The sequence below is a fragment of the Leptodactylus fuscus genome, chromosome 11 (assembly GCF_031893055.1).
Source record: "Leptodactylus fuscus isolate aLepFus1 chromosome 11, aLepFus1.hap2, whole genome shotgun sequence".
NCBI classification, from domain to species: domain Eukaryota; kingdom Metazoa; phylum Chordata; class Amphibia; order Anura; family Leptodactylidae; genus Leptodactylus; species Leptodactylus fuscus.
In genome coordinates, this window is record NC_134275.1 from 86,478,139 (window position 1) to 86,493,998 (window position 15,860).

Genomic DNA, 15,860 nt, shown 5'->3' on the forward strand with positions numbered 1-15,860 from the left:
CTATAAAGCTGGGTAATCAGACTGTTGTGCTCTATCACACTTTGGCAACTCTTTTGGCACAAAATCATATTTACTGTACTAAAAGAAACCCTCCATCTACCTGCCAACCAATGACTACGCTGGAGAAAATCTTTTCATTATATTCCAACACAAAGAACAAGCTCAGATAATGATATTTAACCTGAGGTTTCTGATTAACATCGGCCTGATGATCTGCTGGAGGATCATTATAAGCTTCATAGTTAGGAGAGATGGTTCTTAGCTGGTTGGAATCGCTGGTCCTGCTCGGGATCCTTTCATGGTTCATCTACTCCACATGGAATGCCATATACAGAAGACGTAACCTGCCTCCGGGACCAACACCGCTGCCGATTTTTGGAAATGTCCTGCACATTAGGAGAGGGGAACTGGTCAAATCCTTGATGGAGGTCAGTTCTGAAGGGAAACCTCTAAAATATAGATTCACTGCTAATATAATGTAGTGAGTACCTGATATAGGGACAGATCCTGGTTACTCTAAAGGAAGGGAAACGAGTGATTTGCCGTTCAATTATCATACGGTATCAGCCTTCAGCAATTTTTCTCTGGAGTTAATACACTTATGTTTACCAACCATCTTTGAGACATTAGATCTTCTATTCTTTGCCTCTTATCACTTTGGTTTTCCTGCTTTGAAGTTTCTCCAGCTCTTTTTTAAGGGATGGTGCCATAAACTGGACAATATCTTCCAGGCTCAGTCACATCAGAGGTTTATAATGTTTGTCTTTAGAAGAATATGTTTTCTACATTACTGTAAGGCTTGCAGTGACTTGTTAGCTTTTGGAGCAGAAGACTGGCATTGGGCGCTTTATTTCAGTGATCCTTATTTATTGTAGATTTACACAACAGGAATCCATCTGATCCCCCTGTACATTACTAGCGGCATCTCTGTAAGATATACACACAGCGGCCAGTATCATCTGAGCATATACTTAATCCTACACATATAGAAGCTGAGATATGACCTGATCCCTAATTCAGGCGATGTCTGCCATATTCTGGTGCAACAATCCCATATCATTGTTCCCATATATGTCCCTGTACTCTGTATAAGATCAGCAGAAAGTACCAGAGGATGACCTGTCATGGTCACACAAATTAGCTTCATAAAAGAGTTTGAAACCTTGTATCTAAATGTCATCAAATAGTGGCGAAAAGTTCTGTAGACAAAATAAAGTGACCAAGTTAGTCCAGGGAGAAGTTCTCTCATTCACAGTTAGTCCTGTAGAGTTTTGTACAGAACCTAAGTCTAAGGATAGGTTACCACAAATTGTATAAGAAACAAAACTGTAGATACTGACAATTATTACCCATATTTCACGAGAATAGAGAGTCTACACCACAGGTATTTTGATACCACTTTTGCCTCTCATGCAGTTCATAATACATCAAATATAAGAAAACATTTGCTTCTTTTTTCTGGGTATTTCTATTTCTGAAAGTATTCTTACTTAGCAGCTTTTTCCCACACCTAGCTAAATCTCTTGTACAAAGCTGTAGTTGTGTTTAATGCTGAGGATTGTGAGAATATATATATTATATAAACACACACTCTACCATTAGTTAACCAGATGACAAATAAACACAAAAGTCAAATGTGTGACTCAAAAAGGGAACAAATCTCTTACATATTTCATCCAATGAGAATGGTGCCTTTCGGGCTTCACTTCCAACTAGAACCTCTAACAGATTATTATGTATTCATACCCAAACAGAACATTTCATACAAAGAATTATCTTCATACACACAGGACATTTGTCTTAGACCAAGTCCAACTGCACATTTGAGAAAGATCAGCAGTTACTAAGCAAAGTGAAATCATGATTCATCAGACTGTATATACACTGCACAGATGACTATTACAGATACAAGTCTGGACCATGTAGACCGGCTGCCTTGGTACATAAATGAGGATATAAAATGGACTTTGTGATGTTTTGATAATAAAAGGACATTTTATAGATCCCTCCTGTGCCGGATTTTCTGTTCTTGCGCCTTGTACTGGTTTTCCAGGAATCTGTATATCCAGGTTAAGGAGACTTCTCAGAGGTCATGGGAGGCGATTAAATCTGTGTTATGTATCTGGTGATCGGTGGCAGGTCCAATAAACAGAAGTGTGTCACGAAGATGAAGCAGTGCGCTAATGTTAGGAAATTATTTTATAATAAATATATTATTATATTCCCTAAACCATCTCGATAGAAGGATCCAAGTGAAAAAAGGCTCAGAGCCACAGTTCACCCCATTTACAGTCCAGCTTTCATATTCTGCTGGTTGGTTACTGTTAGGCTAAGTTTACCTTGCTTCTATACAAGTTCATTGACTTGATCTGTCATAGGACCAGAGCAATGGACTAAAAAAACAACATAATGTCTGATTCAGACGGAGAGATTCTGCACACAGGAGATATTTATTCTGATTAAAACGATAACCAAACTAACAAAAAAGTTCCCTATTTGGTGGATGGAGGGAGGAAACCTGGTCTGACCATTGTATTATATCACCAAAGGAATCCCTTATACTGCAATGCTCCATGTATAAGATGTATGATAATGTATCCTCTATGCTGTAATATATACTAAGGAAGATTTTGGTCTTTCAGTTCAGTAAGAAATATGGCTCAGTGTACACTGTGTATTTTGGACACTATCCAGTAGTTGTCCTGTGTGGTTACGACACTGTCAAAGAAGCGTTAATTGATCGAGCAGAAGACTTTGGTGGTCGGGGGAGACTTCCGACTGTTGATGATTTTGTTAAAGGATATGGTAAGTCTGTCAGTATTCTGTACATGTACAGCGATGTATGGAGAGGTTCACACTGGATTACAATACACAATATGTCATGATTTTTGTTTCAGGGGTAGTTCTTGGCAACGGAGAAAGATGGAGGGATCTTCGCAGATTTTCCCTTACAATTCTAAGAAATTTTGGCATGGGAAAGAAAACCATTGAAGAAAGAATCCAAGAAGAGGCGCAATTTCTTGTAGAAGAGATAAGATCACAAAAAGGTACAAAATCATTTACCAGCACAAATTCCAGAGTGTAGAGGAATGAAGTGGGTTTTATATTAGGAGAGGATTGTCTATGATCAATAATATGCCTGACCCACAACTTTTTCTTTTATTTTCTTTCTTGTACATCTATTGATCCAACCACGCACAATCCTGAGTTTACAGTGTAGACATGTCAGAAGTAAAATCATCAAATGCTCTTTAATCCCAGGACCAGAACCTTCCAGTCTTGATGGCCGACCAATACACACAGGTTGAGGCACTTAGTAAATGACTTCCGACCTCCAGAGTTTACACACATGAGTTGGTGGCCATCGATCCTTTTCCTTCAGTAGACTCTCATAGAGTTCATAGGATAATATGAAACAAGCTTTATAAATTTTATATATTTTCAACCAAAGTGGGTCGGTACTAGTCAATAACATATTGTTACAGTTCTGTGTATGTATATAAAAAATAATGAACTTTAACTACAGAACCGCTAGTCTGCAGACACTGCAGTGAGGGCCACAGGCCCAGATGGGCGGCTGTAAGTCTGAACAGCTTGCTACCTGTTAAACTGCACTGGCAGTCATGTGGCGCGGTACACAATATGAACAAGCTGCAACAACACCGTGCCAGTTAACCTCACTGGACGGGTGTACAGTACAGCTGAAACAGCAAGGCTGCCAAGGGTTAACCTTCACTCGAGGTCAGCAACAAAACATGCTCCTGCAACAGCTAGGAGCTACAAAGTGAGGAGACAGTTAAATGAGCTACTGATTCCCATTGGCAGGGCCAAGGAATCCTACCTAGATCCCTAGAGACTGCTCCTACCATAAACTGGAACCTGGCCCTAACCTCCTGTCTTAAAGTACTTAATCAAAGTGTGAGCACCGGGCAGGCATCGGCTCACACCATATAAAGGCTAGTCCCCGCCCAACAGGGCAGTGGCCATGATGTCACTGATCATGCTCAGTATGGGCAAAACGGGATTTAGCCTCTGAGCGGCTCCAAAATGTCTGTGCATTCTTAATAGGGAAAGAATGGCACTTAGGCCGGGTTCACACGGAGTTACGTGCCGCGAGATTTGGCACGTAGACGCCGCGTGACCCTTTGCGTGCCGTACACGCTCCCATTCATTTCAATGGGAGCGGGGAGCGTATGCGCCGCGCTAGTTTGCGGCCGTGCATTTATTCACGGCCGCAAACTAGCGCGGCGCATACGCTCCCCGCTCCCATTGAAATGAATGGGAGCGTGTACGGCATGCAAAGGGTCACGCGGCGTCTACGTGCCAAATCTCGCGGCACGTAACTCCGTGTGAACCCGGCCTTAGCCTCCAGACACTTCACTGCACGATGCCGAGGGCCAGAGTTAGATTGACCTGCAGGTGGCACAGTGTGCTGAGAGAGAACCCTGTGGGACCCAATTCTAAGACATATACAGAAATATACATCAACGGATGGTCAAGCAAATACAGGTAAAAGCACAATACAATTCATAAAAAATGCAAATAAAAGATAGAAAAGAAACATCGTCCATTTCCCACAGTAGACTCTCCCTGACACACTCATAGACTAGGTCTCCTCCGGCTTCTCATGACATGGTAGTTGCTTTTCGAGATGACATGGATCGACCAACCCAATAGACTCAGCATATGGACAAAATCTGCACATGGAACTGACCTAGGACGGCGTGAAATCTGCCCTTATACAGCGCGCCTTCATCCTCTTGTTACCCAAATGTCACATCATAGCTAGTATGGAATCATTCCATAGGACATGCCGAATTCCTCCATCCATGGTACTACAACTAGATGTGACCGACCTTCTACCGTCACACACTACCTGCAGAGGAAATACAACACTATACAATGTCCATCACCATCTGTTATACAGACTGTCTGCCGGCAGCTACAATGTAACTGATGAATGAACTCCGTGTCTCGGGGGATACTAATCTGTCTTGGGACACTGTATATGGTCCTCTAAGTCACCCTTCTAAGATCACCTCTCCTCCTTACACTTCCTTCTGTCCTTTATTCCTATTTACGAGCTCTTCTGCCCTTTCACCCCTTTTGAAGAAAATATAATTTTCTCCAGTTAATATCTTTTTTTTAAATGTTTTTTTCTACAGAGCAATTCATTGACCCAACTAAACTCTTAGTCCAGGGAGTCTCAAATATAATTTGCTCGATTGTGTTTGGAAACCGCTTTGAATACAGTAATGATAGCTTCCAGAAGCTTCTGACCATGTTCAATGTTGTATTTGTGGATATGAGTAGCGCATGGGGACAGGTAAGAGCCAAGACATTTCTGTATTAATACTGGACACCTGAATCATGTAACTGTGGTCGATGAATTTGCACTTCGGACAAGCAATATTTATATGCAGATTTAGCACCCTCTAAATTGTGTGAATCTACAATTGTCATAGTCATGAAAATACAGAAAACTCTTTGAATCAGAAGGTGTGGCCAAACTTTTGGTCTGTACAGTTTATATGTGTCTTTTTGTGTCTAATTCATATGTATTTAATATGTAAGAAAGGTAACAAACTCCCTAGTCACAAAATCTTTTATAAGCCTCCGGCTAAAAGTCACGTTATCACCTCTGACACGCACTAATAAAGCTTTCCTATTGGTCTATAAGGTACTTTGCCACTTTATATCTCCCATGTCTTGGCCCTGTAAGGGTGCATTCAAACTGAGGAAAGTGGCACAGATTCCACACAGACTTTGGCGTGAATCTGCATGGAATTAGCACAGAATCTGCGATAGATTCCGCATGGAAAAAAATCCTCCCCATAGAATTCTATGGGGAGGCTTTTTCTGCATGAAATCTGATGCGTATTTGCACCAAAATCCATGCGGAATCTGCGCCATTTCCCTCGGGGTGTAAGTGTCTGGAAGAGATTGGAGGTAGTTTGGCAGTGACAACACCTGAGTGATTGGTCCTTCGGTCCTGCCCATATGTCAGACATGGATCTTTTGCTTTCCCAGTATATTAGTTACTAGGTTAGTATTACTACTATTACTTACAATGAGTAATGTGTATCTCTTATTCCAGATGAAGGATATGCTGCCCTCAGTCATGCACTATGTACCTGGACCCCACCAGAGAATCAACAAAAACTTGCGTAAACTCACCGATTTCATTGAGACGCGAATCAAGATGAATGAGGAGTCATTTGATCCAAACTCACCCAGAGATTACATTGACTGCTTTCTTATAAAACAGCAGCAGGTAAGTGACTGAGGATTAGGAGAGGGGTAATAAGTGTAAGTGGTTGGTGGGCCACCTGTATATGGTTGGGTTAGAGTCCAATGGCCTTTCCCAATACAATAGCTGGCTGTAGGCTCGGCCTCCTGAAGTCCATCTTATTCACAAATCCAATGGGTACATAGTGGTACAGAAGGGTTTGTGCCAATGGGTGTCAACGTATCATTGGGGAATGCAAAATAAAATACTTGTGATCCAATAGTTGGTGTTATTACCAGGGAACAATTTGTTAAATCTAAAGCCATTGCCATAAAAGAAATTGTGTCCATGTCCTATTGTTGTAAGTGATTATAGGGGTGGGATGTTTGGGAACTACTTTAGAAATTTATTATATACTTGTGTCTTTAACATGGTCAGATACATCTTAAAACTGTCACTCCAAAATGGAACAACAATGGATGCCGGGTATTTAAATATGGCGTCTGGTGTCTCTGCTGATCCAGCGAGATCCAGGGACAGTACCCTGATGCCCTGACAGCTGGGAGCCTATGGGAAAAAAAATGTTCAAAGCACCCCATTTCCCAAGAGCACATATAACATTTAATGTTTATTTACTGTGAAGCATTATATACGGTATCTCTGTGTCAGAAAATGTCTGGTCTACAAACCTTTACAAATATTTTCACTCTGTATAGTGAACGCTGTCAAAGCAAAGCCTTTAAGAATGTCGCACAAATGCACTTTTTCTCCAATTCCACCTCATTCTAATTTTTTTTCCAGTAAATTGTACAAAATAAACAAATCAAAAATCAAATCAGCAAGAAGGGGCTAAATAATAATCCTATAAATTGTGTTTACAGGAACAAGACAATCCGAACTTTGACAAGAATAACATGATAATGACGATTCTCAACTTATTTTTTGCCGGAACTGAAACAGTCAGCAGCACTCTAAGGGTTGGACTTATGGTACTCATGAAATATCCCGATATACAAGGTCAGTAACAGACCAGAAATCCATAGATGACTTTTCTGCAGCACAACCACAAATAATATGAAGTGTTACATAGATTGTATTCAGTTATCTGTCTGTCCGTGTAACAATTTGCTTCTATCTTGTCAGATAAGTTATTTTTGCTCTAACACTATAGTTTTTCATATTGGGGCATTTGAAAAGGAACGTCCTTAATACGTTTGGGTCCTATTCCCTGCTCAAAAACAGAGTCCAATTTCTGAAGGTTTAAGTCTTTTGGATTGAAGGCAGGGGCTGAGCTGGTAGATGGTACACCCTTGTTACAGCCTGCCTCTCTCATGCTGGGGCCGTCGTCATGTTATACAGTATGCAACACTTACAAAGTCCACAAAGCCTCAACAAGGTCCCACTGGGAGGTGCAGATCAGTCACATGACTTATCCTGATATTCTTATCCCTGCTCTCTTGACCACAAGTTGAGCAGGGATTAGTCCCATCTCCTGACTACTGCCTAATGTGGGACTGGCTTAGCGGAATCTTATCCCGTCCAGCTCAGACTTAAAGTCTCTGGTTCAGAATTCTAGCCAGCAAAGAAAATCATAAATGAGATCAAAGAAGTTTAATCAGCCTTAATGTGATGAGTGTGACCTGTAGACCCCCTAGATTGGTGCCCACTGACAGTAGTGACCCCTGAAATTATTTCAACAGTGTCAATGCTGCAGAAAGATCCAGAGGAATGAGTCAGGAATGGCTGCCATTAGATTGACAGGAGCAGTCAGGCTTAGATAGGACAGTGTCTAGCAGAGAGTTAGCAGAGCAGGTGTAAGGGAATTGCTAGTTGCGCAATTCCCTAGTGTTGCTGCTGGACCAATGGAAGAAGGGAAAGACAGAGGCAGTGAGTCCTAACCTAGACCCAGCCCCTGTCCCTACTTACTCATCACACTGTCCTAGTGACAGCATCAACTTGGCGACAGTCCCTTCTCTCAATCAGTGTACACAGAACAAGACAAACAGCACAGTAGAGGAGTCAGCAAGTCAAGGGTCAAAGCCAGAGAGACAAAGCAGTACAAAATCATAATCCAAAGAGTAGTCACAAGGGAAACCAAAGGTCAGAGGTCAAAAATGCAACATGAACCGAAAGAGGAGTTTAGCAGGGACAAAGTCTAAGGACAGAATCACAATAGCCAGCAAACCTGTGTGGGCTGATGTCCTATATATAGGAATCCTAGGACCTGCCCTACACTTGATTGACAGACAGGTTATGATTAACTATTTGAAGAACAGAGGGAAACAAGGTGCAGGAGATGGATGTGGTAAAAAAATTCAATTACAGAGGAGCGGTAATAGATCAGTGTTCAGAATGAGCATTGAAAAACGCTAAGCAAAGAACCAAACTGAACACGTCTCCTGCGCCGTAGCATGTGAGCGGAGGGTGGCGCAGAGACCCAAATAGGCAGAGACGTTACAGTAGGTGAGAGTAGACCAAGCATTCTAGGAATATAGGGGTGAATTGCAGATTAGAGATGGGAGGTAGTTACAGTCAGCAATGCAGGACCGGTCTAGCGGACAATTTTCGTGTAGTCGAGCTATGACAGTATGTTTAATAGGGGATGGAAGGATACCATGAAACCAATGGGAAGCAGATTCTGGGTGAAATTTGGAGCTGATTTTAAAGGGATTCTACCATTAAAGCAACTTTTTTTCTAATTACCACGTCGGAATAGCCTTAAGAAAGGCTATTTGTCTCCAACCTTTAGATGTGGTCTCCGTCGCGCCGTTCCCTAGAAATACCAGTACTTACCGGTATGCTAATGAGGTCTCGGCAGCAATGGGGGCGTCCTTCTTCTTCATCTGCCTCCTCCCCCTGTCTGTCGTCTTCTTTCTTCGTAATGTCTGACGCCTGCGCAGTCGGTTCTGACAGCAGAGACTTTGTTAGAGCCGACTGCGCATGCTTAGTAAGGTCCGTACAGCCCTCCGACATGCGAGTGAACTCATCCAGGCGTCTGAGGGCTGTACTGACCTTACTGAGTATATAGTATGGATTATTTTAAGTCTTGTTGGGGGAAAGGGGTAAAAAAAGTAACTGGAACGTCCCTCTAATTATCGGTTAATAATTGTTTATTATTTTTCCCCAATATTTCTTTCCCAGCAAAAGTGCATGAGGAAATAGACCGTGTGATTGGTGACGGCCGCATCCCAAACATCGAGGACCGCAGCCAAATGCCATATACAGATGCTGTAATCCATGAGATCCAGAGATTCGCTGATATCCTCCCAGTGAATCTTCCCCATTTAACAACCAGAGATGTTCACTTCAAGGGATACACTATTCCTAAGGTAGGAGAAGGAAAAACTGGTAAACCAGGAAAATTGATGTGTCTGGTCTCTCTCACGTGAAGTCGGCCAACCTGCAAAGCCAGGTACAAACCATGAACAACTGGCTCAGTCTCTGTATAAATGGAGACCATTTCTTATTTCTAACAACGTCTTTAAAGGGGTTCTCCAGGAATTTTTAATTTATGGCTTATCCTAGGCCATAAATAACTGATCATTAGGGGGAAGGGCAGATCAGACGTACGAGGCCACTTCCAATAGCTGCACTATACACAACATGGTGCTAGAAGCTGATGGCCGGTCCCTGTATAGTGGCTGGTTGAAGGTAATGACTTCAGTGGGGGCTAAGCTGAAGTATTGGGGTCTGGCCATCTGTTTCTGGCTCTGTGCCCGTTACTGTGTATAGTATGAGCCTCAGAACATGGTTGCCAGCGTCTGTGCACTACACCCATCAGATATTTGTAGCCTTCACTAAGGATAAACCATAAACTAAAAACTCCTGGACACCCCCTACATGTGTATGCTTATAATGGCGGCCAACACATTAGGTAGAAGCGGTGGATTATTGGACAAAACCACTGAATATTGGCATTTATAGTCATACAGAATGGCCATACATTTCCAGTGTCACTGGGAAAGGACAAATTATCATTCTGGGAATGTTCTTTAGTTGAAAATTTTTTGACAATTGAAATGTCAAAAAGTCTTTTCACTTGACTACTGGATAAAAATATAAACTATGGACGAATTCTTTCTAGATGATCGTGTTGTTTTGTTGGTCACATAAAGTGGTTGCTCTTTCCTAAATTTTACCCAACAAATATTTTGTATGGTTTAAATTGCCATTGTCTTTACGCTCAGTGTAATGTGTATGAGCACCTTTAGTTTATTAGATATGATGTGTCCTCATATTGTGGTGGGTCATCCATTGAGCAGCCCCTTAGTCGGTGACCTGGGGAATCCATCATCTGCACTAACCTGGGTTACAGATGATACAATAGAAGTCATTTTACCATAAGAGTATTTTCCATCCCTCGTGTGTCTAGGGTACAGACATCTATCCATTGCTGTGTACGGTTCATCAAGACCCCACAAAGCTCGCCCGCCCCGACAAGTTTGACCCCAACAATTTCTTAGACAACAAGGGACGTTTTAAGAAGAACGAGTCCTACATGCCGTTTTCTGCAGGTATTAACAGAATGTAAATCACTTTGTCTACATAAGCCAAACTTATCATTGACTGCATGGTTTCTAAGACACTAATGGAGTTCTGGGAGTTTGGGAAGAAATTCAAGGGTATTGAATGGACCAAAGGAAAAATGGTAATATAGGCCGAAGTAATACAGTGGCTGCGGTATCATGAATTCAGTGACAGTACTGCAACTATGGTGGTGCAACTGCTGCCAACTAAGAACCACTGGTCTATATGACGTGGAGGTCACCCCACCCAAGATGGATGCTCACACATGACATGCTTAGTTGCAGAATCCTCTTCTGGCCTCTGGCTGACATCACGCTTCCCAAGGTCAACATTGAGCCCTGTGATTGGTTGTGGCAATATAGTGGATCAAAGCATCAAGATGTTGGCTCACCCTATGTGACCACTGAAACCCAACCACAAGAATCAGTTGTGACCCCAGGGCATTTGATGTCAGTCGGAGGCAGGAAAGGATAAAAGAGGAGGCCATGGAAGTGCCAGATGTCCAGGAGAGTTGAGGTAATGCAGCCATAAGTGTCTGTAAAACTTTCTCACCTCCTCTGAGCCTCCACTTATTATACGCTGGGGTCTTTATATTTATATACAGTGTATCAAAATGGTTGTTTGATCATTGTAGCAAGGACTAGGAGAAAGAAAAGCATGATGGGTAATATCATGGGGTACGTGGAGACAGTATACACAATTTTGGTGATATTAAATCATCCCAATGTAATTTGTAGCTAATGGGTTTCTCTCTCATTAGGAAAGCGGATATGTCTCGGAGAAGGTTTGGCCAAGATGGAGCTGTTCATTTTCCTAACAACCATCTTACAGCGCTTCAGATTACGTCCAGAGAGAGAGTTCACAGACAACGACATTAAACCCTTTATGACTGGCTTTGCAAATGTTCCCAAATTTTACCGAATGTCCTTCATCCCCCGAATGTAATGTTGGATGGAGAGGATGTACGTCAGATACAGTGAATAAGCTTCAGTCATGTGATCTGTGGAGTAGAGAGATGGGTCACATGGATGGAGTAATGGAATAACCAAAAGTCACAGATTGTTCAATGTATCACATGTGTAATGTCCTGTGGAGAACATATAATGTACAGTGTTGGCCAAAAGTATTGTCCCCCTGCAGTTCTGTCAGATAATCCTTGTGTTCTTCCAGAAAATGATTGCAATCACAAACTCTTTGGTATTATTATTTTCATTTAATTTATCTTCAATGGAAAACCACAAAAAGAATTGTCAAAAAGCCAAATTGGATATAATTCAACAGCAAACATAAAAAAGGGGGTAGACAAAAGTATTGGCGCTGTTTGAAAAAATCATGTGATGCTTCTCTAATTTGTGTAATTAACAGCACCTGTTACTTACCTGAGGCACCTAACAGGTGGTGGCAATAACTAAATCACACTTGCAGCCAGTTGAAATGGATTAAAGTTGACTCCACCTCTGTCCCGTGTCCTTGTGTGACCACATTGAGCATGGAGAAAAGAAAGAAGACCAAAGAACTGTCTGAGGACTTGAGAAACAAAACTGTGAGGAAGCCTGAGCAATCTCAAGGCTACAAGTCCATCTCCAAAGACCTGAATGTCCCTGTGTCTACCGTGCGCAGTGTCATCCAGAAGTGTAAAGCCCATGGCCCTGTGGCTAACCTCCCTAGATATGGACGCAAAAGAAACATTGACCAGAGATTTCACCGCAAGATTGTGCGGATGGCGGATAAAGAACCTCGACTAACATCCAAACAAGTCCAAGCTGCCCTGCAGTCCGAGGGTACAACAGTGTCACCCCGTACTGTCCAGCGTCAGCGTCTGAATAAGAAGGGACTGTATGGGAGGAGACCCAGGAAGACCCCACTTCTTACCCACAGACAGAAGCCAGGCTGGAGTTTGCCAAAACTTACCTGAGAAAGCCAAAACCGTTCTGGAAGAATGTTCTCTGGTCAGAGGAGACAAAAGTAGGAAAAGGCCTCAACATAGAGATTACAGGAAAAAAGAGGCCTTCAAAGAGAAGAAGACGCCTCCTATAGTCAGACATGGCGGAGGTCCCTGATGGTTTGGGGTTGCTTTGCTGCCTCTGGCACTGGACTGCTTGACCGTGTGCATGGCATTATGAAGTCTGAAGACGACCAACACATTGTGCAGCATCATGTAGGGCCCAGTGTGAGAAAGCGGTTGTGCGCAGTTATTGTGTCTACAGGTTGTGCTACCAAGTATTAGGCTGAGGGCGCCAATACTTCTGTCCGCACCAGTTTTGGAGTTTTGTGTAAAATGATCAATGATGTGACTTTTTTTTTCATTCTCTTTTGTGTTTTTTCATTGCAAGCAAAATAAATGAAGATATTACCAAAGAGTTTGTGCTTGTAATCATTATCTGGGGGACAGCGAGGACTATCTGACAGGACTGCAGGGGGCGATACTTATACTGTATATACCCTGTGTCACTTATATACTATGTAAGAGTTTGTGCTGTGTAATCATTATCTGGGGACAGCGAGGATTATCTGACAGGACTGCAGGGGGTGATACTTATACTGTATATACCCTGTGTCACTTATATACTATATAAGAGTCTGTGCTGTGTAATCATTATCTGGGGGACAGCGAGGATTATCTGACAGGACTGCAGGGGGCGATACTTATACTGTATATACCCTGTGTCACTTATATACTATATAAGAGTCTGTGCTGTGTAATCATTATCTGGGGGACAGCGAGGACTATCTGACAGGACTGCAGGGGGCGATACTTATACTGTATATACCCTGTGTCACTTATATACTATGTAAGAGTTTGTGCTGTGTAATCATTATCTGGGGACAGCGAGGATTATCTGACAGGACTGCAGGGGGTGATACTTATACTGTATATACCCTGTGTCACTTATATACTATATAAGAGTCTGTGCTGTGTAATCATTATCTGGGGGACACCGGGGATTATCTGACAGGACTGCAGGGGGCGATACTTATACTGTATATACCCTGTGTCACTTATATACTATATAAGAGTCTGTGCTGTGTAATCATTATCTGGGGGACAGCGAGGATTATCTGACAGGACTGCAGGGGGCGATACTTATACTGTATATACCCTGTGTCACTTATATACTATATAAGAGTTTGTGCTGTGTAATCATTATCTGGGGGACACCAGGGATTATCTGACAGGACTGCAGGGGGCGATACTTATACTGTATATACCCTGTGTCACTTATATACTATATAAGAGTTTGTGCTGTGTAATCATTATCTGGGGGACACCAGGGATTATCTGACAGGACTGCAGGGGGCGATACTTATACTGTATATACCCTGTGTCACTTATATACTATATAAGAGTCTGTGCTGTGTAATCATTATCTGGGGACAGCGAGGATTATCTGACAGGACTGCAGGGGGCGATACTTATGCTGTATATACCCTGTGTCACTTATATACTATATAAGAGTCTGTGCTGTGTAATCATTATCTGGGGACACCGAGGATTATCTGACAGGACTGCAGGGGGCGATACTTATACTGTATATACCCTGTGTCACTTATATACTATATAAGAGTCTGTGCTGTGTAATCATTATCTGGGGACACCTAGGATTATCTGACAGGACTGCAGGGGGCGATACTTATACTGTATACACCCTGTGTCACTTATATACTATATAAGAGTCTGTGCTGTGTAATCATTATCTGGGGATACCGAGGATTATCTGACAGGACTGCAGGGGGCGATACTTATACTGTATATACCCTGTGTCACTTATATACTATATAAGAGTCTGTGCTGTGTAATCATTATCTGGGGACACCGAGGATTATCTGACAGGACTGCAGGGGGCGATACTTATACTGTATATACCCTGTGTCACTTATATACTATATAAGAGTCTGTGCTGTGTAATCATTATCTGGGGACACCGAGGATTATCTGACAGGACTGCAGGGGGTGATTCTTATACTGTATATACCCTGTGTCACTTATATACTATATAAGAGTCTCTGCTGTGTAATCATTATCTGGGGGACACCGGGGATTATCTGACAGGACTGCAGGGGGCGATACTTATACTGTATATACCCTGTGTCACTTATATAATATATAAGAGTCTGTGCTGTGTAATCATTATCTGGGGGACAGCGAGGATTATCTGACAGGACTGCAGGGGGCGATACTTATACTGTATATACCCTGTGTCACTTATATACTATATAAGAGTTTGTGCTGTGTAATCATTATCTGGGAGACACCGAGGATTATCTGACAGGACTGCAGGGGGCGATACTTATACTGTATATACCCTGTGTCACTTATATACTATATAAGAATTTGTGCTGTGTAATCATTATCTGGGAGACACCGAGGATTATCTGACAGGACTGCAGGGGGCGATACTTATACTGTATATACCCTGTGTCACTTATATACTATATAAGAGTCTGTGCTGTGTAATCATTATCTGGGGGACAACGAAGATTATCTGACAGGACTGCAGGGGGCAATACTTATACTTTATATACCCTGTGTCACTTATATACTATATAAGAGTTTGTGCTGTGTAATCATTATCTGGGGACACCGAGGATTATCTGACAGGACTGCAGGGAGCGATACTTATACTGTATATACCCTGTGTCACTTATATACTATATAAGAGTCTGTGCTGTGTAATCATTATCTGGGGGACAGCGAGGATTATCTGACAGGACTGCAGGGGGCGATACTTATACTGTATATACCCTGTGTCACTTATATACTATATAAGAGTTTGTGCTGTGTAATCATTATCTGGGGGACAGCGAGGATTATCTGACAGGACTGCAGGGGGCGATACTTATACTGTGTATACCCTGTGTCACTTATATACTATATAAGAGTTTGTGCTGTGTAATCATTATCTGGGGACAGCGAGGATTATCTGACAGGACTGCAGGGGGCGATACTTATACTGTATATACCCTGTGTCACTTATATACTATATAAGAGTCTGTGCTGTGTAATCATTATCTGGGGGACACCGAGGATTATCTGACAGGACTGCAGGGGGCGATACTTATACTGTATATACCCTGTGTCACTTATATACTATATAAGAGTTTG

General features: G+C 42.2%; 1 protein-coding gene across 1 annotated transcript; it reads left to right on the top strand.

The window, feature by feature from the left end:
- The first annotated feature begins 251 nt into the window (after window positions 1-251).
- Window positions 252-11,844, top strand: LOC142185389 (cytochrome P450 2G1-like). Its single transcript, XM_075260809.1, has 9 exons — window positions 252-428; window positions 2,643-2,805; window positions 2,898-3,047; window positions 5,166-5,326; window positions 6,098-6,274; window positions 7,111-7,246; window positions 9,371-9,558; window positions 10,602-10,743; window positions 11,517-11,844. Exons 1-9 carry the CDS (start codon window positions 252-254, stop codon window positions 11,699-11,701), a joined length of 1,479 nt encoding a protein of 492 aa, XP_075116910.1. The 3' UTR covers window positions 11,702-11,844.
- The last annotated feature ends 4,016 nt before the right edge of the window (window positions 11,845-15,860 follow it).

Excerpts from the sequence above, each read along its gene's own strand:
- LOC142185389 (XM_075260809.1), top strand. The coding sequence starts at position 252 with ATGGTTCTTAGCTGGTTGGAATCGCTGGTCCTGCTCGGGATCCTTTCA. Across the intron at positions 9,559-10,601 it reads AGGGATACACTATTCCTAAG|GGTACAGACATCTATCCATT; the intron begins GTAGGAGAAGGA and ends TCGTGTGTCTAG. Across the intron at positions 10,744-11,516 it reads CTACATGCCGTTTTCTGCAG|GAAAGCGGATATGTCTCGGA; the intron begins GTATTAACAGAA and ends CTCTCTCATTAG.